This window comes from Rattus norvegicus, chromosome 1, assembly GCF_021556685.1.
Source record: "Rattus norvegicus strain SHRSP/BbbUtx chromosome 1, alternate assembly SHRSP_T2T, whole genome shotgun sequence".
Classification (NCBI taxonomy): domain Eukaryota; kingdom Metazoa; phylum Chordata; class Mammalia; order Rodentia; family Muridae; genus Rattus; species Rattus norvegicus.
In genome coordinates, this window is record NC_141534.1 from 207,539,493 (window position 1) to 207,559,565 (window position 20,073).

Consider the following 20,073-nt stretch of genomic DNA (forward strand, 5'->3'; position numbering starts at 1 on the left):
CCCCAGGGACTCTAGCTTCCAACCCTTTACACTAGCAAGAACCTGGTGACCCCCTAGAAGGCACTAGCTTCAGCAGCACCTGAGAGAGCAAGGTAGCTGGGTGGGGCTGGGGGCTACAAGAAAAGAAGTCAGGTGGAGAGGGAAGGGAATGGCCCCCAAACAGGTGTCTCCCAATCACAATGCCATGCTCACATCTGCCAAGGGGGTAAAACCTGTGAAAAATCTTGACCTCATCTGGCCATCCCCTCAGCCAACCAGTCTAGCCCAGGCCATCCCCCAAGAGGTGAGCTATTGCTCTGGCCTCTGACACATGCCTCTGTACACTTTCCTCAAACCTTTGGCCCAGGCTTGGAGAAGGGGGTCAACACTGGGGTTAGGGAAGATACTTTCTGCCCAGCCAGGCCCAGTGCACAGACAGGACCAGCCTGCTGACTCATGCTCAGTCTTCACCTCAGTTTCAAAAAATTTGAATTTGAACAAATTTTAATATAGGGATTGTGAAGATTCTTCCAAAGTCAATTTCCGTTTTCACCTTCCTGTTTCTGGAGCCCTTGAGAGACAGGCATCTCTTTTAAAAATGAAATAACATCATCCTGTCCTCCTTTTGGGAAAAATGCTTTAATGTGAGTTGTCTGAATCAGTTGGAAGCAAGCAGCAAACCCTGGTCGGTTGTCTCTTTAAATCGACTCTGCAGTGTGACGGGCAGCGGGCCGCCGGGCTGGGAAGAACCATTCCCGCTCTGCCGCAGGGAGCCAGGGCACGGCGCGCTGCCGTGGTCCGCGCCTCCCCCAGTCCCCATGGTTACAGCTCCTGCTTCCCGGCCGGTCCTTCATTCCCCTGGCTGTTGCTGCAGAAATCAGGCGCGCAGGCGGCTGGCGTCCCCCAACCCAGAGCTGGAAACTGCCTGCAGAGAGCGCATTGGATGCCTGCTCTTCTCGGCTCTGACTCACTCCCTCCGGGTGCAGAGCTCCGTCCCCAGCGCAGTGCTCTGGCCACAGCCAGTCGCCAGGCTGCAGCCCTGCAATCTGTTGATAACTCCACTCATAAGCTCCAATTTAATGCCTTTCGTCATAGAAAGCTGTTCCCTAGCACGAGGGACATGCCACATCTCGCCTGTGAGAAGCGGGAGACCTGTGCCTCTTCAGCTGCCTTTACCAAAATAGGTGAGAAGTTGGGTGGCTTCCTCCTGGTGTCTGAGGAGGGAAGGGGAGGGGTAGGGCTTGTGCCCCAAGCTACTGGCCGGCCACAGTGTCCACTCATGAGGGCCATCTCTGGAGCAGAAATGCTATGAGGTGTTCGGCCACTCTTGCTGTTGGGAAGGTGGATTCTGAATAACTTTGGGTAAGTCTAGAGCTTGGAGCCCTCGCAAGACCACATAGTTCCAGCCAGGCAAGAATGTCCATGTGGGAGACGCCAGCCCTCAAGGTCCATCCACACCAGGCAGCAGAAGCTGTGCCTGCCCGGTCTGCCCGGGGAACTGAGAGATTTATTCAGGTTTATTTGATTCTCTTGATTTCAATTGACAATGCTGGTCTGGCTTGTGCAGCCTGAAATAACCAAGTTGCGGTCTTACGTTGGTGAGCAGAGACTACTTAAGAGATGGTTTCTGGCTGCCAGGAGCCAGGTTTCCTCCCAAGTCCCAAAGCCCAGGCTGTCCCCACCTCTCTGGATGCCTCAGATGGAAGCCGGAGCCAGGGACTCCAACAGGCTGGCCAGGTTGATAGGAGCCAGAAAGGGGCAAACTTGGGAAGGGACTGAGTGCTCCTTGGGTATACCTGGGTATTGACCTGTAACAGGCTGGGAGGGGGCTCCTGTGCACCTGACCGTGCACTGTCTTTGCAGGTGGGTCAGCCTGCAGGTCCCCACTCATTTTCTCACAGTCACTCTGAGGTAGCCCTCCCAGGAGCTCGACTGTGACTGCTGTTTGGGACTTGACCTTCCAGATGGCCATGGAGGCCAGAGGGGAGAAGGGCACAACATAGTGGTCGGTGCCAGCAACCCCAACGGTGCGCTTGCCTCCCTAACTCTGCAGGGCTCATGGTGAGTACACAGCCCAAGGGGCCTAAAGCTCAGACCAAAACCCTGCGGTTCACGTCAGATCAGGGGGTTACCACCTCTGATAGGTAGAAGAGGCTTGGGCAGGAAAGTAAGTTATGGTGTGGTTAGGCAGTTAGCAACTGTCCAGCCTGTGTCAGTCCTGGGGTGGGAGAACTCTATGGGGGAGGTGCTGAGGGCAGCGGGGTCTGGCTACACTGGGTCTCTGGCTGCCTGCCAGGGTCTGTCTGGCTCACTTGGTGCCGTTCATACTAATTAGCTGCAGGCACACGGCAATGTCGAAGCATTTAATCAACAGAGTGGCATCCATCCATGGAGGCTCGTATCCAATGCCTGGGGAAACCTTGTCTAGTCCTAGACTAGGTTCCCTCCCACTCAAGGGGGCCTCAGTCAGGTCACCAGGCCCTTCCTACTGTCCCTGCTCCTCAGAAAGTCAAATGGCTTTGGCAGCTAAGGCTACACGACAGGAGTTGGGGGAGGGTGTTTCTCTCACTAGAAAGGAGTAAGGGCAGTGTGGTCAGTGGGTTGGAACAGTGTCCAAGACATGATGGGGCCCTTCCTGAAGGCTCGAGCTTGTTTTGTGGTCGCTGCCTATTGGTCTCTAGGAAGGCTGACAGCCGAGTAAATAATGCATTGTGTATGTTCCTAAGGGACAGCTGACAGGGGCAGCTCGGGCTGGGGTGCGTGCTGAGAATGCCAATGACCACCAGGATAACGTGTCCGTAGCTGAGACATGGACATAGGTGCTTCAATGCAGACCTGTGTGTCTACCAAGTAAGGAGCATTCTGTCTGAATCACTGTTCACTTGCTTCTTGCACCATTCAAAATGCCCAAGAAGCAAGATCCCTGGTACCCAAATCCACATCACGTTAGCATTGCTTGCCAAGGCAAAGGTTGTGTCCATGCTCTCTCCTGACCCCAGCAAGGTTATCTGTTCCAGGCACTGGCAGCTCTCAAAGGAGAGCACCCTGGGCTTAAGGGTCCCTTGGCTTCTGACTATGTCTCCTACTGCCCCCCAGGTGCCACACCCAACATGGCTGTCAGCCCTAGGTTGGAATGGTTTGTGGCCTTCATCCTCAAATTCACGATGTTTGCAAAATGGAAAACATCCCTTGGCAGATGATAGATAAACTGTCTGAAGCTTCAGGAGGCATGGGTGGCTGCAGTGACCACCCTATGTGACCCTCTGGGCAGTATTTAGCTGCCTAGCTCAGCTCCCTACCTACAAGTTCCTGGCCCTCTCCTACACTCAATTCCCTATGCAAGATGTGTCTGCCCTTTGCTCCCACTTGCCTCAATATACAGAACTCACAGCAGTTGCTACCAGCCCCGGGGAGATTTCTGTCCCATGCAAGGACCATGCCAGACTTCAGAAGCCCAAGGCTGCCCCATTCAAGAGCCCACACTGTGAATGCCTCCCTGACAACTTGGCCTGCAGCCTGTGGACTTTCAGGGAGTTTATTACTATCAACTGATAGTTTGCAGATGAGAAGTATCTGAGAGACACAGTAAGTATGGGGTGGACAACCTGAGGTACTACATCTTCTGGATGTCTGCAGGCTGTGATACTGGTGCTGGACAAATCACCTGGGACCTGGGGACAGAATGGTTGTAGTTCTGAGACTGGTTGGCTTTAGCTGCGGCTCCATAGCGACCTGCACCGTGCCTACTGGCACTTCTCCAACACACGTCCAGCAGCAGCACACCACTTTCCTGCTCTAGGGCTTAAGATACAGCTAGTGTCTTCTGAACCACATACCAGGGTGTGAAAGAGTCCTGGATTCAGGGCTCTACCATGCTCCTCTTCCTAGACATTATCCTTGTCTGATCCTCCCCGTGCCATGTCCAACATGGAAAGCCGAGGGCACCTCTGTCCTCAGAGCATCTGCGCCACTGCAAATAACAAACTCAGAAGCCAACTAGCTTTGTTACAGTAGGCACTGCTGTTTAAACTCCTGCAGACACCCAGACACGGATGACTTTGCCCTCTGTCACCTGTGATTCTCACAGTTGGCACCAAGAAAGCACGTTTCCTAAAGGAACAAAGTGACACCTGCGAAAGCCCGAGAGAGTTGTTCATCATCTGCCTTCTCTCTGCTGGTTCTTGGAAGCATCCAAATTGGTGGATGAACTAAGGCACTTGCCACATTCCTGGCTCTCACTTTCTGGCAACTAGAGGCGAGGAACTAAGCAGGATAGACTGATGTGACAGACGTGCTCTGCCATGGTGTGGAACGGGGTGGTGTGGGATGTGTGGTAGAGGATGGAGGGGGTGGGCTATGTGTATACATGTGGAAGGTATAGTGTGGGATGAGTGTGCTGATGTGTGGCGTAGGCTGTATGGTATGGGCCATGCGGTGTTGGTGTGTGTTATAGATGTGTGGTGTTGAATAGTGTGATGTGAGTGTGTGGTGAAGATGTACAGCACGGGGTGTAGGTGTAGGATGTGTAGTGTGGGTGTGTGGTATAGGGTGCAGTGGAGTGGGATGTATGGCACTGGTATAGAATGGTATAATATAAAGTTTATGATGGGATTCTGATACAGACTAGATGCGTGTGTGTGTGGGATGTGCTGTAGGACATGCGGTGTGGGACTTATGGTACACATGTATAGAGTAGGTGTGGGATATAGAATGTATGGATGTGGTGTGGCGTATGGTGTGTGGTATAGATGTGTGGAGTGTGGTGTGGACTGTAGTGTGTGGTGTGTGATGTAGGGTGTGTTGTGTGTGGTACATGGTGTGGGGTGTGTAGGGTGTGGGGTGGGGTATGTAGTGTGATGCGTGTGTGTGTGGTGTATGGTGTATGGTGTGTGGTGTCATGTGTGATGTGTGGATGTAGTATGTAGTATGTGATGTGGGGTGGGGTATGTAGTGTGATGCGTGTGTGTGTGTGTGTGTGTGTGTGTGTGTGTGGTGTATGGTGTATGGTGTCATGTGTGGTGTCATGTGTGATGTGTGGGATGTAGTATATAGTATGTGATGTGGGTTGGGGAGTAAGTGTTGAGTGTGGTATGTGTGGGGTGCTGTGTGGTATATGTTATGGGGTGTGGGGTGTGGTATATGGTGTTTGGTGTGTAGGGTACCGGGTGCTGTGTGGTGTGTGGTGTTTGATGTGCAATGTGTGGTATGGTGTGTGCTGTGGTATGTGGTATGTAGTGTGGTGTGGTGTGTGGGGTGCGATGTGTGGGGTGCGGGGTGTGGGATGTGTAGTAGGGTGTGTGTTATGTGGTGTACATGTGTGTGGAGGATGTGTGATATGGGATGTTAGGTATAAAATGTGAGGTATGAAGTAGAGCAGTAGAGTGTGAGATTACTGCATAGAGTCGTGCAGTGTTAAATGTGTGGTGTAGGAGGTATGGTGTGGAATGTGTAGCATGTGATAGGTATAGGAATATGTGATAGGTATAGGAATATGTGATAGGTATAGGTATATGTGATAGGTATAGGAATATGTGATAGGTATAGGAATATGTGATAGGTATAGGAATATGTGATAGGTATAGGAATATGTGATAGGTATAGGAATATGTGATAGGTATAGGTATATGCTGAGGGGTATGTGGTGTTGAAAAGTGTGACACGGGATGTGTTATATAGAGTGTACAGTGTGCAGGGGAGGTGTTATAGAGTTACCAGAGTTTTAGAATGTGTGTGGGATGCATGGTATAAAATAGTGTGACATGAGATATATGTATGGGGTGTGTGGGGTGGAGTGTATGGAATGGTGTATCGTGTGTGGTGGGATGTGACACACAGTGGTACAGTGCGGTAAACTGGGTCGGTGGGTCGTGCCTGTCATCTCAAACTTTGGGAGTTCTGAGGCAAGAAAATTGGCATGTGTCTGAGGCCAGCCTGGGCTACACAGCAAGACCTCGTCTCAAAACCAGAGCATTTCAATACAGAGTTATTGTCTGAGACAGTGCTCACTTGGACGATGTGGAGAAGCACGTGGAGTAGGTGGCAAGAAGTAAATGGAGAAGGATGATGGTTGTATAATGGGGCACTGTGGGGTTACACCATGTGAGTCAACACAGGATAGAACACCGTGTTGTGGTATGGGGAGGACTGGTGTGGTGTGGAGCCACACAGGGTGGACAGGTGTGGGATGGGATGACACAGTGTGGTTTGTGATGATGTTCTTTGACACAGTGTGACGTAGGATGGTCTGAAATAAGAGAGCACAGAGAAGAGTGGGAGGGTTAAGATGGAGCTGTGCAATGGGGTACTCTGGGACGACACAGTGAGGGGACCCATGGGTGGGTTATGATGGTCAGTGTGCTGGGAACACGTGGTGCCGGATAATGTGCTGTGATGCAGGATAGTGTGGGGCGGGGCGGCATGCTGTGAGGGGACACCGTGTGAATGATGCAGGATAGTGTGGGGTGGGGCAGCATGCTGCGAGGGGACACCGTGTGAAACTGTAATATTTGAGTCTAGGTGATCAGGTGCTTCACTTGTGTGTTGTTGTGACAATGCTGTGGCTTGCATTGGTGTAAGCATGTTAACAGCAGTAGCAACTGTTAGGGCTTTTACAGAGAACTTAGTAGGCCCTCACTTGCTGTGGCCCAGGCTTACCTCACTGCCACTGGATGCTGGCTCATTTGACAGGGACAAAGCCTTGCCTAGTCCCTGCTTGGAGTCAAGGATCTCAATACATGATATATTTGTGTCTATTTCCACATTTAAAAAAGACAGGAGAGGGGTTGGGGATTTAGCTCAGTGGTAGAGTGCTTGCCTAGGAAGCGCAAGGCCCTGGGTTCGGTCCCCAGCTCCGAAAAAAAAGAACAAAAAAAAAAAAAAAAAAAAAAAAGACAGGAGAGGGGACCACAGACCCACAGAAGCCTAAAGGTCAGAGTTTAATACCCAAGAGCCCACATAAAAGTGAAAAGAGAGAGCTGATTCCACAAAGTTGTTCTGACCTCCACACAGGATCCATGGCATACTACACACACACACACACACACACACACACACACACACACACACACACTGCTAATGATTGATTAAATCAATAAATATATAATAAGACATGACATAATTTTCAATGCCAAAGGCACTGGAAAGATATACAAAGAGTAGACCTCGCACCCTGGCTCTGCGACTCTATGGAACTCAGACAGGCACCAAGGCACTGCCTTCCTCCCCATGGTTCATGAGGGTCACAAAGGTTGGCAGTGGAGCACTTTCAGATGCACAGAAGCTTTGCCTGTGTGTGATCATCTCTGAGACCATGGGTGAAGGGAGATCTGTAGCTCTAAGCTATGAGCCCAAATGTGGTAGATTCCTTTCAACCTAGCGGGGCCTGTGGTACTCAGGAGCCAACAAGTGGCCTGTCCCTGCCTCCCCTTACAGGCAGGTGGGACAGATCACTATGTTTACAAGCAACTCAGAACTTCTCTCAGGATTTGTTGGGGTCTATTGGGGTTTGGGTTTTGCTTTTGCTTTCTGTTTTATTTGGTTTGGTTTCTTTTTCTTTTTCTTTTTGTCCATCCCAAGGTCTAAATGGCTAGAACCGTCTCAGAGCTACCATTCTGTCAGACAGAGCTTTTCCGGTCTCAACATTCTCCTGAACTATCCACACTAAGAAAGCAACTGCCAGCCTAGAAGGAAACCTCCATAACACTCTTCAAAATGTCTGTCTTCAAACCTCTTCATGACTTCTCCGTCCCATGTATCCCTCTAAAAAGGAAATCCCAGCAAACTATGTTCATGTAACGTCCACTGGCATTCTAAGAGAATGAGTGACTTACCTTCTGTTTGTCCCATGGAAGGCTGATCTATTGATAAGATCCAGTTATCACTGAAAAGACAAGCAAGGAAATGCATCAGGCTCTCTTGAAACCAGTCTGGGTTGGTGCAGAACCAGAAAATAAAAAAATACAGAACGGAGAAACAAGAATAAGAAAATCTACACACAGCGACTCCCACTGGTGAGTCCGGCACTTGAGAAGCTGAGGCAGCTGTAGAGGGAGATCCTGCCACAAAACAAAAGAGAACAAAAGCACAGATGGAACCGAGGAAGACAGCGCAGGAAGACTAAGTTGAAAGAAGGACCGAGGCTGAGGAGATGACTCAGTGGGTAAGACAACTTGTTGTGCAAAAAACATGAGCCTGGGTTCAAGCCTATCACTTACGTAAGAAACAAAACAAAACCAAAACAGGCAAGACTGCACGCTCCCATAACCCCAGTGAAGACAAGAGGATTGTTAGAGCTAGTCTGCTATGAGGTTAGCCCCTTTCTTCACTCAGAGACTGACTCAAAGGATTAAGGCAGACAGTGAGAAAGCTATGATGGCCGGTCTCCTTTAGTTTCTGCACATACATGTGTGCATACCTCACACACACTGCAACACACATTCACATACAGACAGGCAGACAGAGGAGGGGAGGAAGGAAGGAAGGAAGGAAGGAAGGAAGGAAGGAAGGAAGGAAGGAAGGAGAGGAAGGAGAGGAAGGAGAGGAAGGAGGGAGGGAAGAAATCAGAAGAGGAATCAGAAAGATCCAGTTGCTCCCTCTATTCAAAGTCCCTGGTCAGAGAGCCATGAGCCTTCAGACGTGGCATCCCAGGTTCAAGGGACTCCTTTTCCACTTGTCACAGCCATCACAAGCTTTCCTATTACCTAACTGAACTCTCTTCCTCCTTCCCTCCTTTCTTCTTGTCCTGTGTAACTTCCTGACTTGTTTTATTGGCAGAACAAGCTTAAAGGATACATCAACTAAAATACAATGAAAATGTGAATGGAAGCTGTGACTCAAAACAGGATAGCTGTTACTGTATGTTAGAGCAGGTGTTTTAGCCGCTGTTCTGTAAACAGGATAGCTGTTACTGTATGTTAGAGCAGGTGTTTTGACCGCTGTTCTGTTGCTGTGACGAGACGCCATGACCAATGCAGTGCTTATAAAAGAGAACATTTAACTGAGGGCTTGCTTTCCGTTTCAGATGTTTAGTCCATTATCATCTTGGCAGGGAATGTGATACAGGCATGTTTGGCTAAGAGATATATCCTGATCCTTGGGAGACACTGGTCTTGGCTTAGGATTTTGAAACCTCAAAGCCACACCTCCTAATCCTTCTAATCCTTTCAAATGTGCTAGTGCTAGTGACTTTGTATTCATGAGCCTATGGGGCCCATTCTTATTCAAACCACACAGTGGGGATATTCATGGGACTGTTGGCTGAGCACCCAGCTTAAGAGAATAAAGAAATGTCCAAAATGGCTTTCTGAAGCAATCAGCCCATCCTGCAGACAATGCAAGCAGCATGTCACCTGGACCTAGGTGGTTAGGAGCAGCCTTTATCCCTCATTGAAATTCACCCTGCTTCTGAGGGTTCTCTGGGACGGCCCTTCCTCCATGTTACTGAATCTACAGATTCTTTTCCTACTTCGAGCTGATAGCATCAACCAACAACAGTTCTGAGGAGTAAGCAAGAAGTGTTATCCGGTGGTCAAGGAACAGAAAGGGGAAGGAACCCTGGAGACTCTGAGGCTGCTCTTGGGTGTGGGTTTTCACTAGGCCTGCATTCTGATAGTTCAGTGCTCCCTGCTGTCATTAGAGAAGGGAGGAGACTTCCAGGAAACAGGGTGCCACCTCCTTTTCCCCTGACTTGGTTATATTAAGGTCCTGGACAGCAGGGTGGGTATGTCTGTGTCACTATAATTAGATGATAACAAGCTCAGTATCCTCTCGAGTGTCAACATGGCCTCCACATCAGACTTCACCGATGTAGAGTTCCTGTGGAATGTGTGTGGTAACTGGGTAGCCGGCAGCCAGGAGCATGTGGTTATCAGCATGTTAGCTGTAATTTGTGGGGGCAAGTGACAGCTGGCTGGACAACAGACTTTGGTCATTTGAGAGCTCTTATGTGGTGACCTGGGAGCCAAGCTCTGGTCACCATCACTGCTTCAGAGAACGCTCTGGCTCCACAGCAACAGAGGGAGCTGTCCTTAAGCCAGGCGGCCTGACCCCGTGTCAGATCGCTGGAACCTTGCCCAAGGAACATTTGCACAGTAGACTCCTTGAGAGGAACTTGCCCATGTGTGAACTTTAAAATATGAAATGCATCTCCATTTTGCATTGCCTACTTTGAATTTTAAATGTCACCTCTAAAAATGCAGAAAGGCACTGCTGATCATTCTGATACAAATAAGCAAGAAGCCAAACCAAACCCCATTTTTAACCAAGCAAGCTCATTGGTCATCCCCTGGGTCATCCTGTTCCTAGTCTCTGAAGTCCGTCTTCATGTAGGTGACTCCATCCCCACCCAGGCTGGGTCTCCAAAGCGTACAGAGCCCCCAGAGGGTTAGAGGAAGCCTTGTGTTAGCCCTTGTGACTATCCAGCTGAGAATGAGTCCCTCGGCCCAAGACTGTGTGATCAGGTCTGGGCAGCATCCTAGGGGGGGAAAATCACTGCATAGTAATCTGGCCCTCTAAGCATTCTGCCTGCTACGTGAAGACAGTTCTCTTTGGTTATTTAGCCTCCCGTGAGGCTTTGCTATATGAATCCAAGCCATAGATCAGGTTCCTATAGGAACTGGAGATGAGACTGTGGAGCACTGTTCCCAACTCAGAACACCAGGGACTCTGCAAGCAGCACTCTGGTTATAGCTGAGCCCTCTGCCCTCTGGGGCTCCCTCAGATCCTTCCCATCACAAGCATCTGATACCATCAGGAACACAAGCCCCTGTGGCACCCTCACACCTCATATACACAGTAACGATGACCATGGGGGCTGGGGGCGGGGCACAGAAGACTTGGAAGCCATAGACAGTCCTTCATTGTAGAGTTTTAGTGCCAGGGAAGAAACCTAGCTGCAAGGCAAGAACTGTACTTAAAAGCTCACTTGCATTTTGTTCTCATGTTCTCTCGCTCGTGCCCCCCACCGCTCTTGCTCTCTCTCAGTCTCTCTCATCTCTCTTACTCTCATAATCTCTCCTCTCTCTCTCTCTCTCTCTCTCTCTCTCTCTCTCTCTCTCTCTCTCTCTCTCTCTCTCCTCTCTCTCCCCCACCCCAATAACAACAATAGTAAAAATGGGTCAAAATCCTAAGACTTCCATGGAGAGACTCATGTGCATAGGTACCTGGAGATGTCACTTGGGCCCAGCTGAACCCAAAGTTCTTAGAACCCCATGGGGCACTCCACCTCCCAGTAGCACAAGCTCATCTGGTATGTGGGTATCCTGATCTCACCAGGAAGCATGCTCCCCATGACTCAGAAGTTGGCTTCTGTCTGACAGGAAGCAGCTGAGCCGAGACAAACAGAATAATGGCCTTGGTACTCACGGGAGCCAGAGTGTCCTCTATCACCACATAGTAAATTCTCTGCAGACAGACACCAAAGAAGGACATGTGTTCTCCCGTGCAGACCAAGAATCCGGAAAGAGGCTGCTCTCCACTGGGTCTGGAACCCTCCACTTAACACACTATAGAAAGCATCTGAGGCTTTGAAGTCAGGAGCATTCAGGAGATCTTAATGGAGGCACTTATTGCTTGGAGAGTGAGGTCGTCTCTGGCTGCGTTCCTAAAAATACCCATGGGCAAATGTCCTAAGTATGCCACACAACTGAGCTCACCCACCGGGTGAGGTGCTGGATGTTCAGGAAGAAAGACACACTCCTCGGGGAAACAATGCACTCTCCCCCTTCAGAAACTCCCAGCCCATTGCAGGTGCTTTGTCCTTACTCAGGTACGGGCTCCTCCTGCAATTGTTGCCTGGCCAGCATTTCTGAAGGCTTCGTGGGGCAGAGATGTGATGGCACTATACCATCCTGTTGATATCCAGACTACAATTCCCCTTCCAGGACCTTGGGCCAAGTGTGGGGAGTTTCCCGGTCAGGAGGGTAGGATGTGGGGATCTCCAGTAGAGGAGTACAGTGTGCCCGCTCTAGAGCCAACTTTGCAATGTCTCGTTAGGAAATCATGACCTGGGATGGACACAGGCCACATGGCATCTCACCGTTTGAGTCTCGTGTCTTCCAGAGAGTTGTTCCTGTGCTACCCATGTCCACACCTACCCCTAAGACTTCTTCCCTGCACCAGCTATGACCCAGAAGTGTGATAGGTATGAGGACACTGTGGACATGAGCCCTGGCTGCCCACTGACCAGGTGTCTCTTCGAGGTTAACCAGAGACTTGACCCTCTTGCCCCAAAGATGGTGGCAAGAAAACCCACCCCAGGGCCCTAAGGATTTCCAACCCAGACACCCATTCCTCTGGGTGGCCCTACTACAGGAAAGCCATGCGTTCATGTGAAACTGTCACCTCAAACCCTTTACTTCAGTTCGGATGCACAGTAAAGTGGGTTTAAGCCTGGAAAGGTCCTGAGGCCATACCTATGGCTCGTAACAGCTTCTCTTTCTCCATCTGCTCAGGTTAATGCCGCTAGGACCTGCTAGAAACTGGTGGAAAATTCCCCCAGGGAGCCATTTAAAAGCGTAATGTCAATGAACGTGGGGTGCAGAAGTGGGTTGGAGGAGGCTGGGTGTTCTGTAACTTGCCTGAAGGCAACAGACACATATGCAGTGGAAGCTGGCGCCTGCCTGCCCTCTATCTGTGACATGGATAGAGAGACGGCTAGAGGCAGATATAGGCACTGTGGAAATGCTGCCTCTAGGAGCTGCTCTCAGAGTCATGGGCAGATGCTCTCAGCTGAGCAGCCCTGGGAAGGCACCAACCCCAAGTGGGCTCCTGGGATACTGTACCCTACAGCCTTCCTGCCTGAGTAGTCACTGACGAGAGTCCCTTTCTGCTACCAGCCTGACCCCTCCTGACACACCTGACAAGTCACATAAAGAATCCTGGCTATATCAGTCACTCCACTCTCTGCTTCCTTTCCAGGATTTGAAGACTGTCCTCTCCCTGCCCCAGTACCCAGGGGAGTTCCTGCATCCCGTGGTGTATGCCTGCACTGCGGTCATGCTCCTATGTCTCCTTGCCTCTGTCATCACCTACATCCTGCATCAGAGGTAAGGAAGCCCACCCCACCCTGCCCAACACAGTGGCCACAAGACCACAGTACTAGAGAAAATCTAATCCTTCCATCCTGGATCTCGACCTTCTTTCATTATTAATTATTTGTTGGTTGGTTTGTTTATAATTTATGGGTATGAGTGTTTTGCCTACATATATATGTATGTTGTGTTCTATGTATATGCCTGGAATGGCCCAAAGAGGCCAGTAGAGGGCGCCTAGTACACCTGAACTAGAGTTAACGATGATTACAAGCCACCATGTGGATGCTGAAGACCAAACCCAAGACCTCTAACAAACACCAAGTGCTCTTAAAGGCTGAGCCATCTCTTAGTCCCCACTGCAACATCTTAACGGCATCCTCTGTGTTCTTGTGAAACTGTGTGACATAAGTCAGTCCTGAGATGGAAGCATGTTGGTTCCAGCATCCTAAGAGGTCATGGTCAGGCTTGCAGGGTCCTTGAAGTCCCCTCTCTATTGTGACTTTTTATCAAAGGACCTTCTTGACAGAGGTCTACTTCTGAGTTTGTTTCTGGATGCCTATGTCTGAGAACGAATGTGTGTGACTTCTGTGTGCCTGAATCCATAGAAGATGCACAAGGAGATAGGAGAAGGGAATCACAACCATAGCCACAGCCAAACACATAATTAAAATTGTGAGTGATGCCTAGGCCTGGACCATAGGCCGTCACGAGTGGAGGCTTGTATATGTCAAGGCCATTGTTGGGGGAGAGGATTGATCCAAAACTGTTCTTAGTCTCCTTCCGCAGTTCTAGCAAGTTACTGCAGAGAGGCTGGTTGAAAACAGTGACTAGAATAGAAATTGTTTCTTCACAGTTCTAGAAATTAGAAGTCAAGAGCGAGGGTACTGAGCAGGTTTGGTGTCTGATGAGAACTCGGGTCTTGGTACATGGATGGCATTCTCTCTGAGTCCTCCAGCTGTCTAAAGAGAAGGGAGCCCTTAGGGCCTCTTTAATAAGGGCACTAAATCTGTTCATGAGAACTCCATCCCAACAACCATCTCCTAATACCATTGGGCTGACAACTGAGTTTCAACAGAGATTTCTTTAAAAGATTTATTTATTTTATGTATATGGGTACACTGCAGCTGTCTTCAGACACACCAAAAGAGGGCATCAGATCCCATTACAGATGGTTGTGAGCCACCACGTGGTGGCTGGAAATTGAACTCAGGACCTCTGGAAGAGCAGCCAGTGCTCTTAACCTCTGAGCCATCTCCCCAGCCCCTTCAGCAGAGAATTTGAGAAGCACACCCAGACCACAGAAGCAGTAGGATGTCTCTTAGACAGGTACACAGCCATAGTAGAGTCAGAGTCATAGGCTGAACAATGCTGGCCCTGCCCTTTAGACATTCTGGTGACCATGAACATTATCATAACCAAAGGCAATCAAACTTGTAGTCACATAGTCTGGCCCTCTCTGTGTATCAGACATCTACTCAGAGAAAGAAGAAGCAGTCCCAGAGACCTCAAACAAGCCAGTCTCTGTCAAATGGACATAGGGGTAGAAACTCTACAGAAGTCTTTGCAGGCATTGCTCCTGTGAGAGCCTGCTGACGTGGACAAGGTTCAGTTGTCTGTCTTTCCCATGGTCTGGTCCTTGGGAGGGGTTACTCCCAGCCCTAGTGAGAGCCTACTATTCCTACCATGGACAAGGGTGGTATTTCCAGGCTCTTCTCTAAACCAGTGGTTTTTAATGTGAAATCTCTGTTTCCCATAGTGCCATCCGGATAAGCCGGAAAGGCCGGCATGCACTCCTCAACTTCTGCTTCCATGCAGCTCTGACCTTCACCGTGTTTGCTGGTGGCATCAACCGCACCAAACACCCTATCTTGTGCCAAGCGGTGAGTGCTGCCTTCCCCGTGCTAAACAAACAAAAGCGCGCATGACAGTTTTCTTATCGCAGCAGAAATGTATGCTAATTTGCTTATAAAATAATACCTTAGTGCTTGTTCAGCTGTTGCTCCCGAGGAGAAGAGTGAGGCTTCTATAGTGGCTCCGTATTACAATCCCACTCTGTCTGAAGCAGGTCTAGTCTAAGGACTAGTGGGCCACATACCTAGACAGGTACTGCCCAGCAAACATGGATCTTCACCAGAATGGCATGATGCCTCTCCCAAAAACCCAGTGAGGCAGTACCTAGGGGTGGGCTGAGTGAGGCCTTCCAGTGCTGACCTCACCCTGCTGGCAGATCTGCCAGCCACAGCTACCAGTAGCAGCAGAGGCTCCACCTCACACAAACCAGGCAGAGAGCATCCCAGCCATCTCTGCTCTCTCTCTTAGGGAAAGGCGGGCTTTGAAACACCCAGCACGGAAAAGAATAGCTCAAATCACAAGGCAGATCATCTTCACACGTGTGGCCTGGTTTGAGGATCTTAAACAGGGAAATAGAATCTGTGGCCCGCGGCTAAGACGATGCTAGAGAGACTCCTTCCAAAGCCAAGCCCAGGACTGTCCTTTGGGGCTGTGGCTCTGGATCAAGGGAAAGAGCCAACCACACCTCCAGCAAGATGTGTTTGTCCTGCTCCACACCTCAGCCCCATGTGTGAGGACAGACAGGGACCCAGAGCAACTTACCAAAAACCCTGGTGGTTACTGTTATTTCATGGCCAAAATCTTCCCTGCACCCTGGGTCCTCAGGTAGCCCTAACTACTACAAATTCAGCAAATAGCTATTGGCAGCTGCAGAGATGACCCCAACCAACCCGAGGACTGCATGACCCACATTAATGACAATAACCACGTTATCAGTTCCCCAGCCTCTCCTATGACCTGTCCTCTTGTGTGGGTAGCCAGCTGCAGCTGAGGCTTATCCTGAGGATCAATGGGTGATGATAGGCTATTCCCAGAACAGCCTGGCTAACAGGACACACCCTCCCACCCAGACCCACCTAGCTCAGGCAGGCTTAAACTGACTCAGCCAATGCTACTGTTTACCTACACTGGTGCCATTTGAGGCCCACAGTGTTCTGGAAGCATGACATCCACACCTGAAAGATACAACCCATGTTCTGGTCCCCTGGGCACCAAATGTATGTGTCACATCAATCCCTGGGCCAGACTAGCTGAAAAGGCAGTGCCACATGCCTGAATGGGAGAGAGATAGTTTCCTCCATGCTGCCTCTGTTAACCGTTAACCTGGAAGCAGCCACGGGGAGGACTAGGAAATCCCACTCTTGCTATAAAAGCTTACCCAGAAGCCATCAAAAAGGCAATTGACTGGGTCGTTATCTTTATGTTTTCACTATGCCACCAAGTGCCGAGCAGCTGGGGCCTGCTGGCCACACAGTCATTGGAATCATCTTAGGGTCTCCATGAAATACAGCACTGGCCCAAGGCTCAGGCCAATCCCACGAAGCCCCAGGGATCCAGGCATGCATAGCACCCCAGAATCCCGCCAGGGCAGGACCTGGAAGAGAGATTTGGTAGGCGGGAAAAAATGGATCAGGAAATGCCTCCGAGCTAAGATCTACAAGGGCCATACTCAGATGGGAAGTCCTTAGTAACAATGCTGGGACTCCAGATAACAGACAGGTCCCTGGGTGCTGGAGTAGGATGGACTGCAGAAAGCAGCCACCTCCTAGTCGCCGGTGGCTTCCTAAAATGGCCAGCCTCTATTCATCCCTTGCTTGGCGACACACCTGCCAGGCACCGATAGTGTTAGCGGTGTGGTACCAAAGGAAACACATCTGCTGGGCTATGTTGGGGGAAGTCGTGGACAGCACATGACTAAGAACCAGAAAGCCACATGGCCTTCTGACCTCCCTATGTGTTTTGCCTCAAGTTGGTTTTTTTGGGAGACCCTGAACTGCTGCTGCAAGGGCGGGAGAGTCAGAGAGAGCTCAGGGAAAACAAGAGATAAGGGGGGGGGAGGGCAGTTCCCATAAAGCATTCCAGGTAAGAATCTCCACCACACAGAGACATGTTTAAATGTCTCTATGCCTATACACAGAAGTGAGGGTGTCTATTGCTTCTGAGGCCTCCCTTAGCCAGAAGCCAGGCTGGTTTTAATCAGTTGCCTGACAGGTCAGAAGCTAGCCCACCTCACTCATCACAACTGCTCCCTACCTCACGTGCTAGGAGGGAGAGACCTGAGAGGAGCAAGCTAAAAACTAGATCACTGAAAGCTAGATGTGTCCGGACTTTGATCAGCAGCCAAGTGACTGAGTACAGGAGTCTCAGCCCCTCCCCATCCAAGCTCAGCATCATCACAGAACAGCCAGGAGAAGTGGTCCAGAGCTCTGGATGGCTGGTGAGAACAGACAGTTGTCATAGCAACAGAAAGATGACCGTGAGTCTCATTAAAGTACTAAGTGACATCATAAACAAAGCAGACGGCTGCTGTTAGTCCCACATAATGAATGTGCGTCAGTGCTGGCCCTGGGTCCGGAAGCAAGGGAGGGTGTCCTGCCTGCTCTTCCTCTCAATAGCACATGCTGTCTGGAAGCCAAGCGGCATCCCTTGACCTCCCTATGTGTTTTGCCTCAAGTTGGTGTTTAAGAGACAAAGCCTGCCTTTGTACACTTTCTGCTCCCTGATCGCACAGCTTGGATGAGACTCAGTTTAAGGGAGGAAGCAGCCAGGCCTCCCCTCCCTCTCTCCTAGCCGTGCTCCCACCTACCTCAGGGCCCTGAACTAATGTCTCAAGGACAAAAGTCAGGCGCCCTTCTGAGGATGAGTCTGACATTTCTATCTGTATATGACAATAACTGCCACACTGCAGATCTTCCTTCAAGCCATGCCTACCTCCCCTTTTCTGTTTGCCTTTGCACTGAACTCTTACACGGCAGACAGCTCTTGCCACCTAGGTCCGGGGCCTCCTGCCCTCATCCAGGTTGAGCCCACTGTGGCTGGAATTTCCATGTGGCCCATCTCACCTGAGCAGCAGCAAAGCCAAGAGAAGGCTGAATTTGCAGGACACGCTGCGCTGTACCCACGAAGCCATCTGAAACCATAAACAGTTCTCCAATCTCTCCAACCTCCACCCCGCCCCAAGTCCTCATCAATTATTATAGCGTTTGCTCATAAGTAAAAACTGAACTCTGGATTCGATAAATCATTATACCGGTGCGATGTTAGCTTTATTCAGGAAATCTCTGTATTCCTTAAACATTTATGTCCTTTCCGATTATAGCAATATTTAACTTGCCATTTCAAAATGTCAGGTTAGTACCTCAAAGGTAGCCTTATTTTATGGAATCAGATGGAGACGGAGCAGTGCAGAATGCGTAATTAGCTAGCGTAAAAGTGCTGGCTGGGACTAGCTCCAGCGGCCGTTTCCATAGCAATGAGTCACTGTGCCGTGCAAGGGTGGGTCATCAGGCCTGACTCGGTGCCGTTCCTTAAACTCAGTGCCTCAGTGAATACATGTTAGGAGCCCTGCTGTGCAGCTGCGCCTGCCTTCCACTTGGGGGGTCCAGAGTGGGGCCAGGGTTCACACATAGGTGTGTGCACCAGAGCCCATACATAAAGATGGCATAGACCTCCTGCAGAGGGGGACCCAGTGTGCAAACCCACAAGCCTCCCACAGGTCCACGTACACAGCAAATAGCTGAGCAGTGTAAGAGTCTCGGCTGCCTCTGACTCATTCCCTACCTGTTCTCCTATTGACCTCCCTCTTTTTATTGTTCCTAAAGAACTGCAGAGTAGCCTGCCAGGGTTCACTGTACTCACCACACAGAGTTTGGGCTGCACGCAAGGAGTCTGCTGTGCATGCCAGGGAGGTGGCTGGAGGAGGTGGCTGTCTGGTGACATTCTTTCCTCCCAGGTGGGCATTGCACTGCACTATTCCACGCTTTCTACCATGCTGTGGATCGGAGTGACTGCCAGGAACATCTACAAACAGGTGACCAAGAAGGCCCTGCCGTGCCCAGGTGCAGACCAGCCGCCGTACCCCAAGCAGCCCTTGCTCAGGTATCCATGACTGCTCACGGGCCCCCTCCATCACCTGAGCCCAAGAAACCCATGACCTGCCCAGGACATACCTTTCAGGTGTCCTGTAAACATTCCTCCCCAGGCTCCAGGCTGGAGATGATCTGGCCTGATTAAGTGACCTGAGCGGTGGGCACAGTAAAGGGGCCGGGGGAGTCTGGGGACAGAAATTGGGAGGCGCTGTGCTGAATATGGGAACCAGTAGCATGGGGTAGTGGAGCAAAGTCCTGAGGTAAATGGGTTTAGTCATGGGGTGAGGCTAATATAGGGATATTATTATGTATGTGTAATATATACATACATACACATGTGCTTGGGGCAACTTAAGAAGCTGCATGGGCAACTCTGAGCTGCCCAGTTATTGACAGAAGGCCCTCCATGCCTCCTGGAGTGACCACACATGGGAACTGGGCATTGGTGGCTTTGATTTACTTCTGGTCTCAGCAATGCTAAGGCACCTGCTCGTAGCTGATAGAAAACCTTTGCACGTTCTAGCATTAACTTCATAGTCACTGTGCACTGTCATATTGGTACCCTATGGATTAAGGAGGCTCTGTTCAAGCTATGTCTACCTACCCCCTTTCCTCGGAGAGAATTGGAACCACAGACATGCTGGGGTCCTGGAAACATGGAGCCTTGAGGGCAAAGACAGCAGGATGGTTGCTCCCCTCTTTCCAGGGTCAGAGACAGAGAAACCACAAGAGGAGGAACCACAGGAGCCCTCTCACTTCCCTTAGAAATCAGCTGTGCTGCAAGACAACTGAAAGTTACTTTCGATGACAGCAAGCCTGTAACCATAGTAGATGGCAGTCACCAATACAAGTCCCATCTCTTTGTCACTTGCTCAAGACCAAACCCCCAACACTGTAGTCAACAAAAGCCAGATTCAAGAGTAGCCTGCCTAGGAGGCCCTCGGCATAGGTGCTACCCTCCATAAAGCAGGAGGCCTTGCCTGTCCTGTAGGCCACTGAGGTTCCACAAGTACCCTTCTTGGTCAACAGGACCTGATGTGCTAGGATGGTCTATGGTACTAGGATCCCAGCAGCCATTGGTCATTGGCATGTCTGACCCTTCCTGTCTTCCCCAACCCCTTTCC

At 50.3% G+C, this 20,073-nt stretch overlaps 1 protein-coding gene across 3 annotated transcripts in view; it reads left to right on the forward strand.

The window, feature by feature from the left end:
* The first annotated feature begins 831 nt into the window (after positions 1-831).
* Adgra1 (adhesion G protein-coupled receptor A1) overlaps positions 832-20,073 on the forward strand; it is a 43,475-nt gene continuing 24,233 nt past the window's right edge. For 2 of the 3 annotated variants that reach the window (NR_197277.1, NM_001432263.1), the window contains 5 exon segments: positions 832-1,163; positions 7,555-8,137; positions 12,895-13,022; positions 14,767-14,890; positions 18,814-18,959. Coding sequence is in view for 2 of the 3 variants with exons in the window: in NM_001432263.1 (NP_001419192.1) it covers positions 8,126-8,137; positions 12,895-13,022; positions 14,767-14,890; positions 18,814-18,959 (410 nt within the window). In the remaining variant the exon portion in view is untranslated. 3 annotated transcript variants of the gene reach the window in all.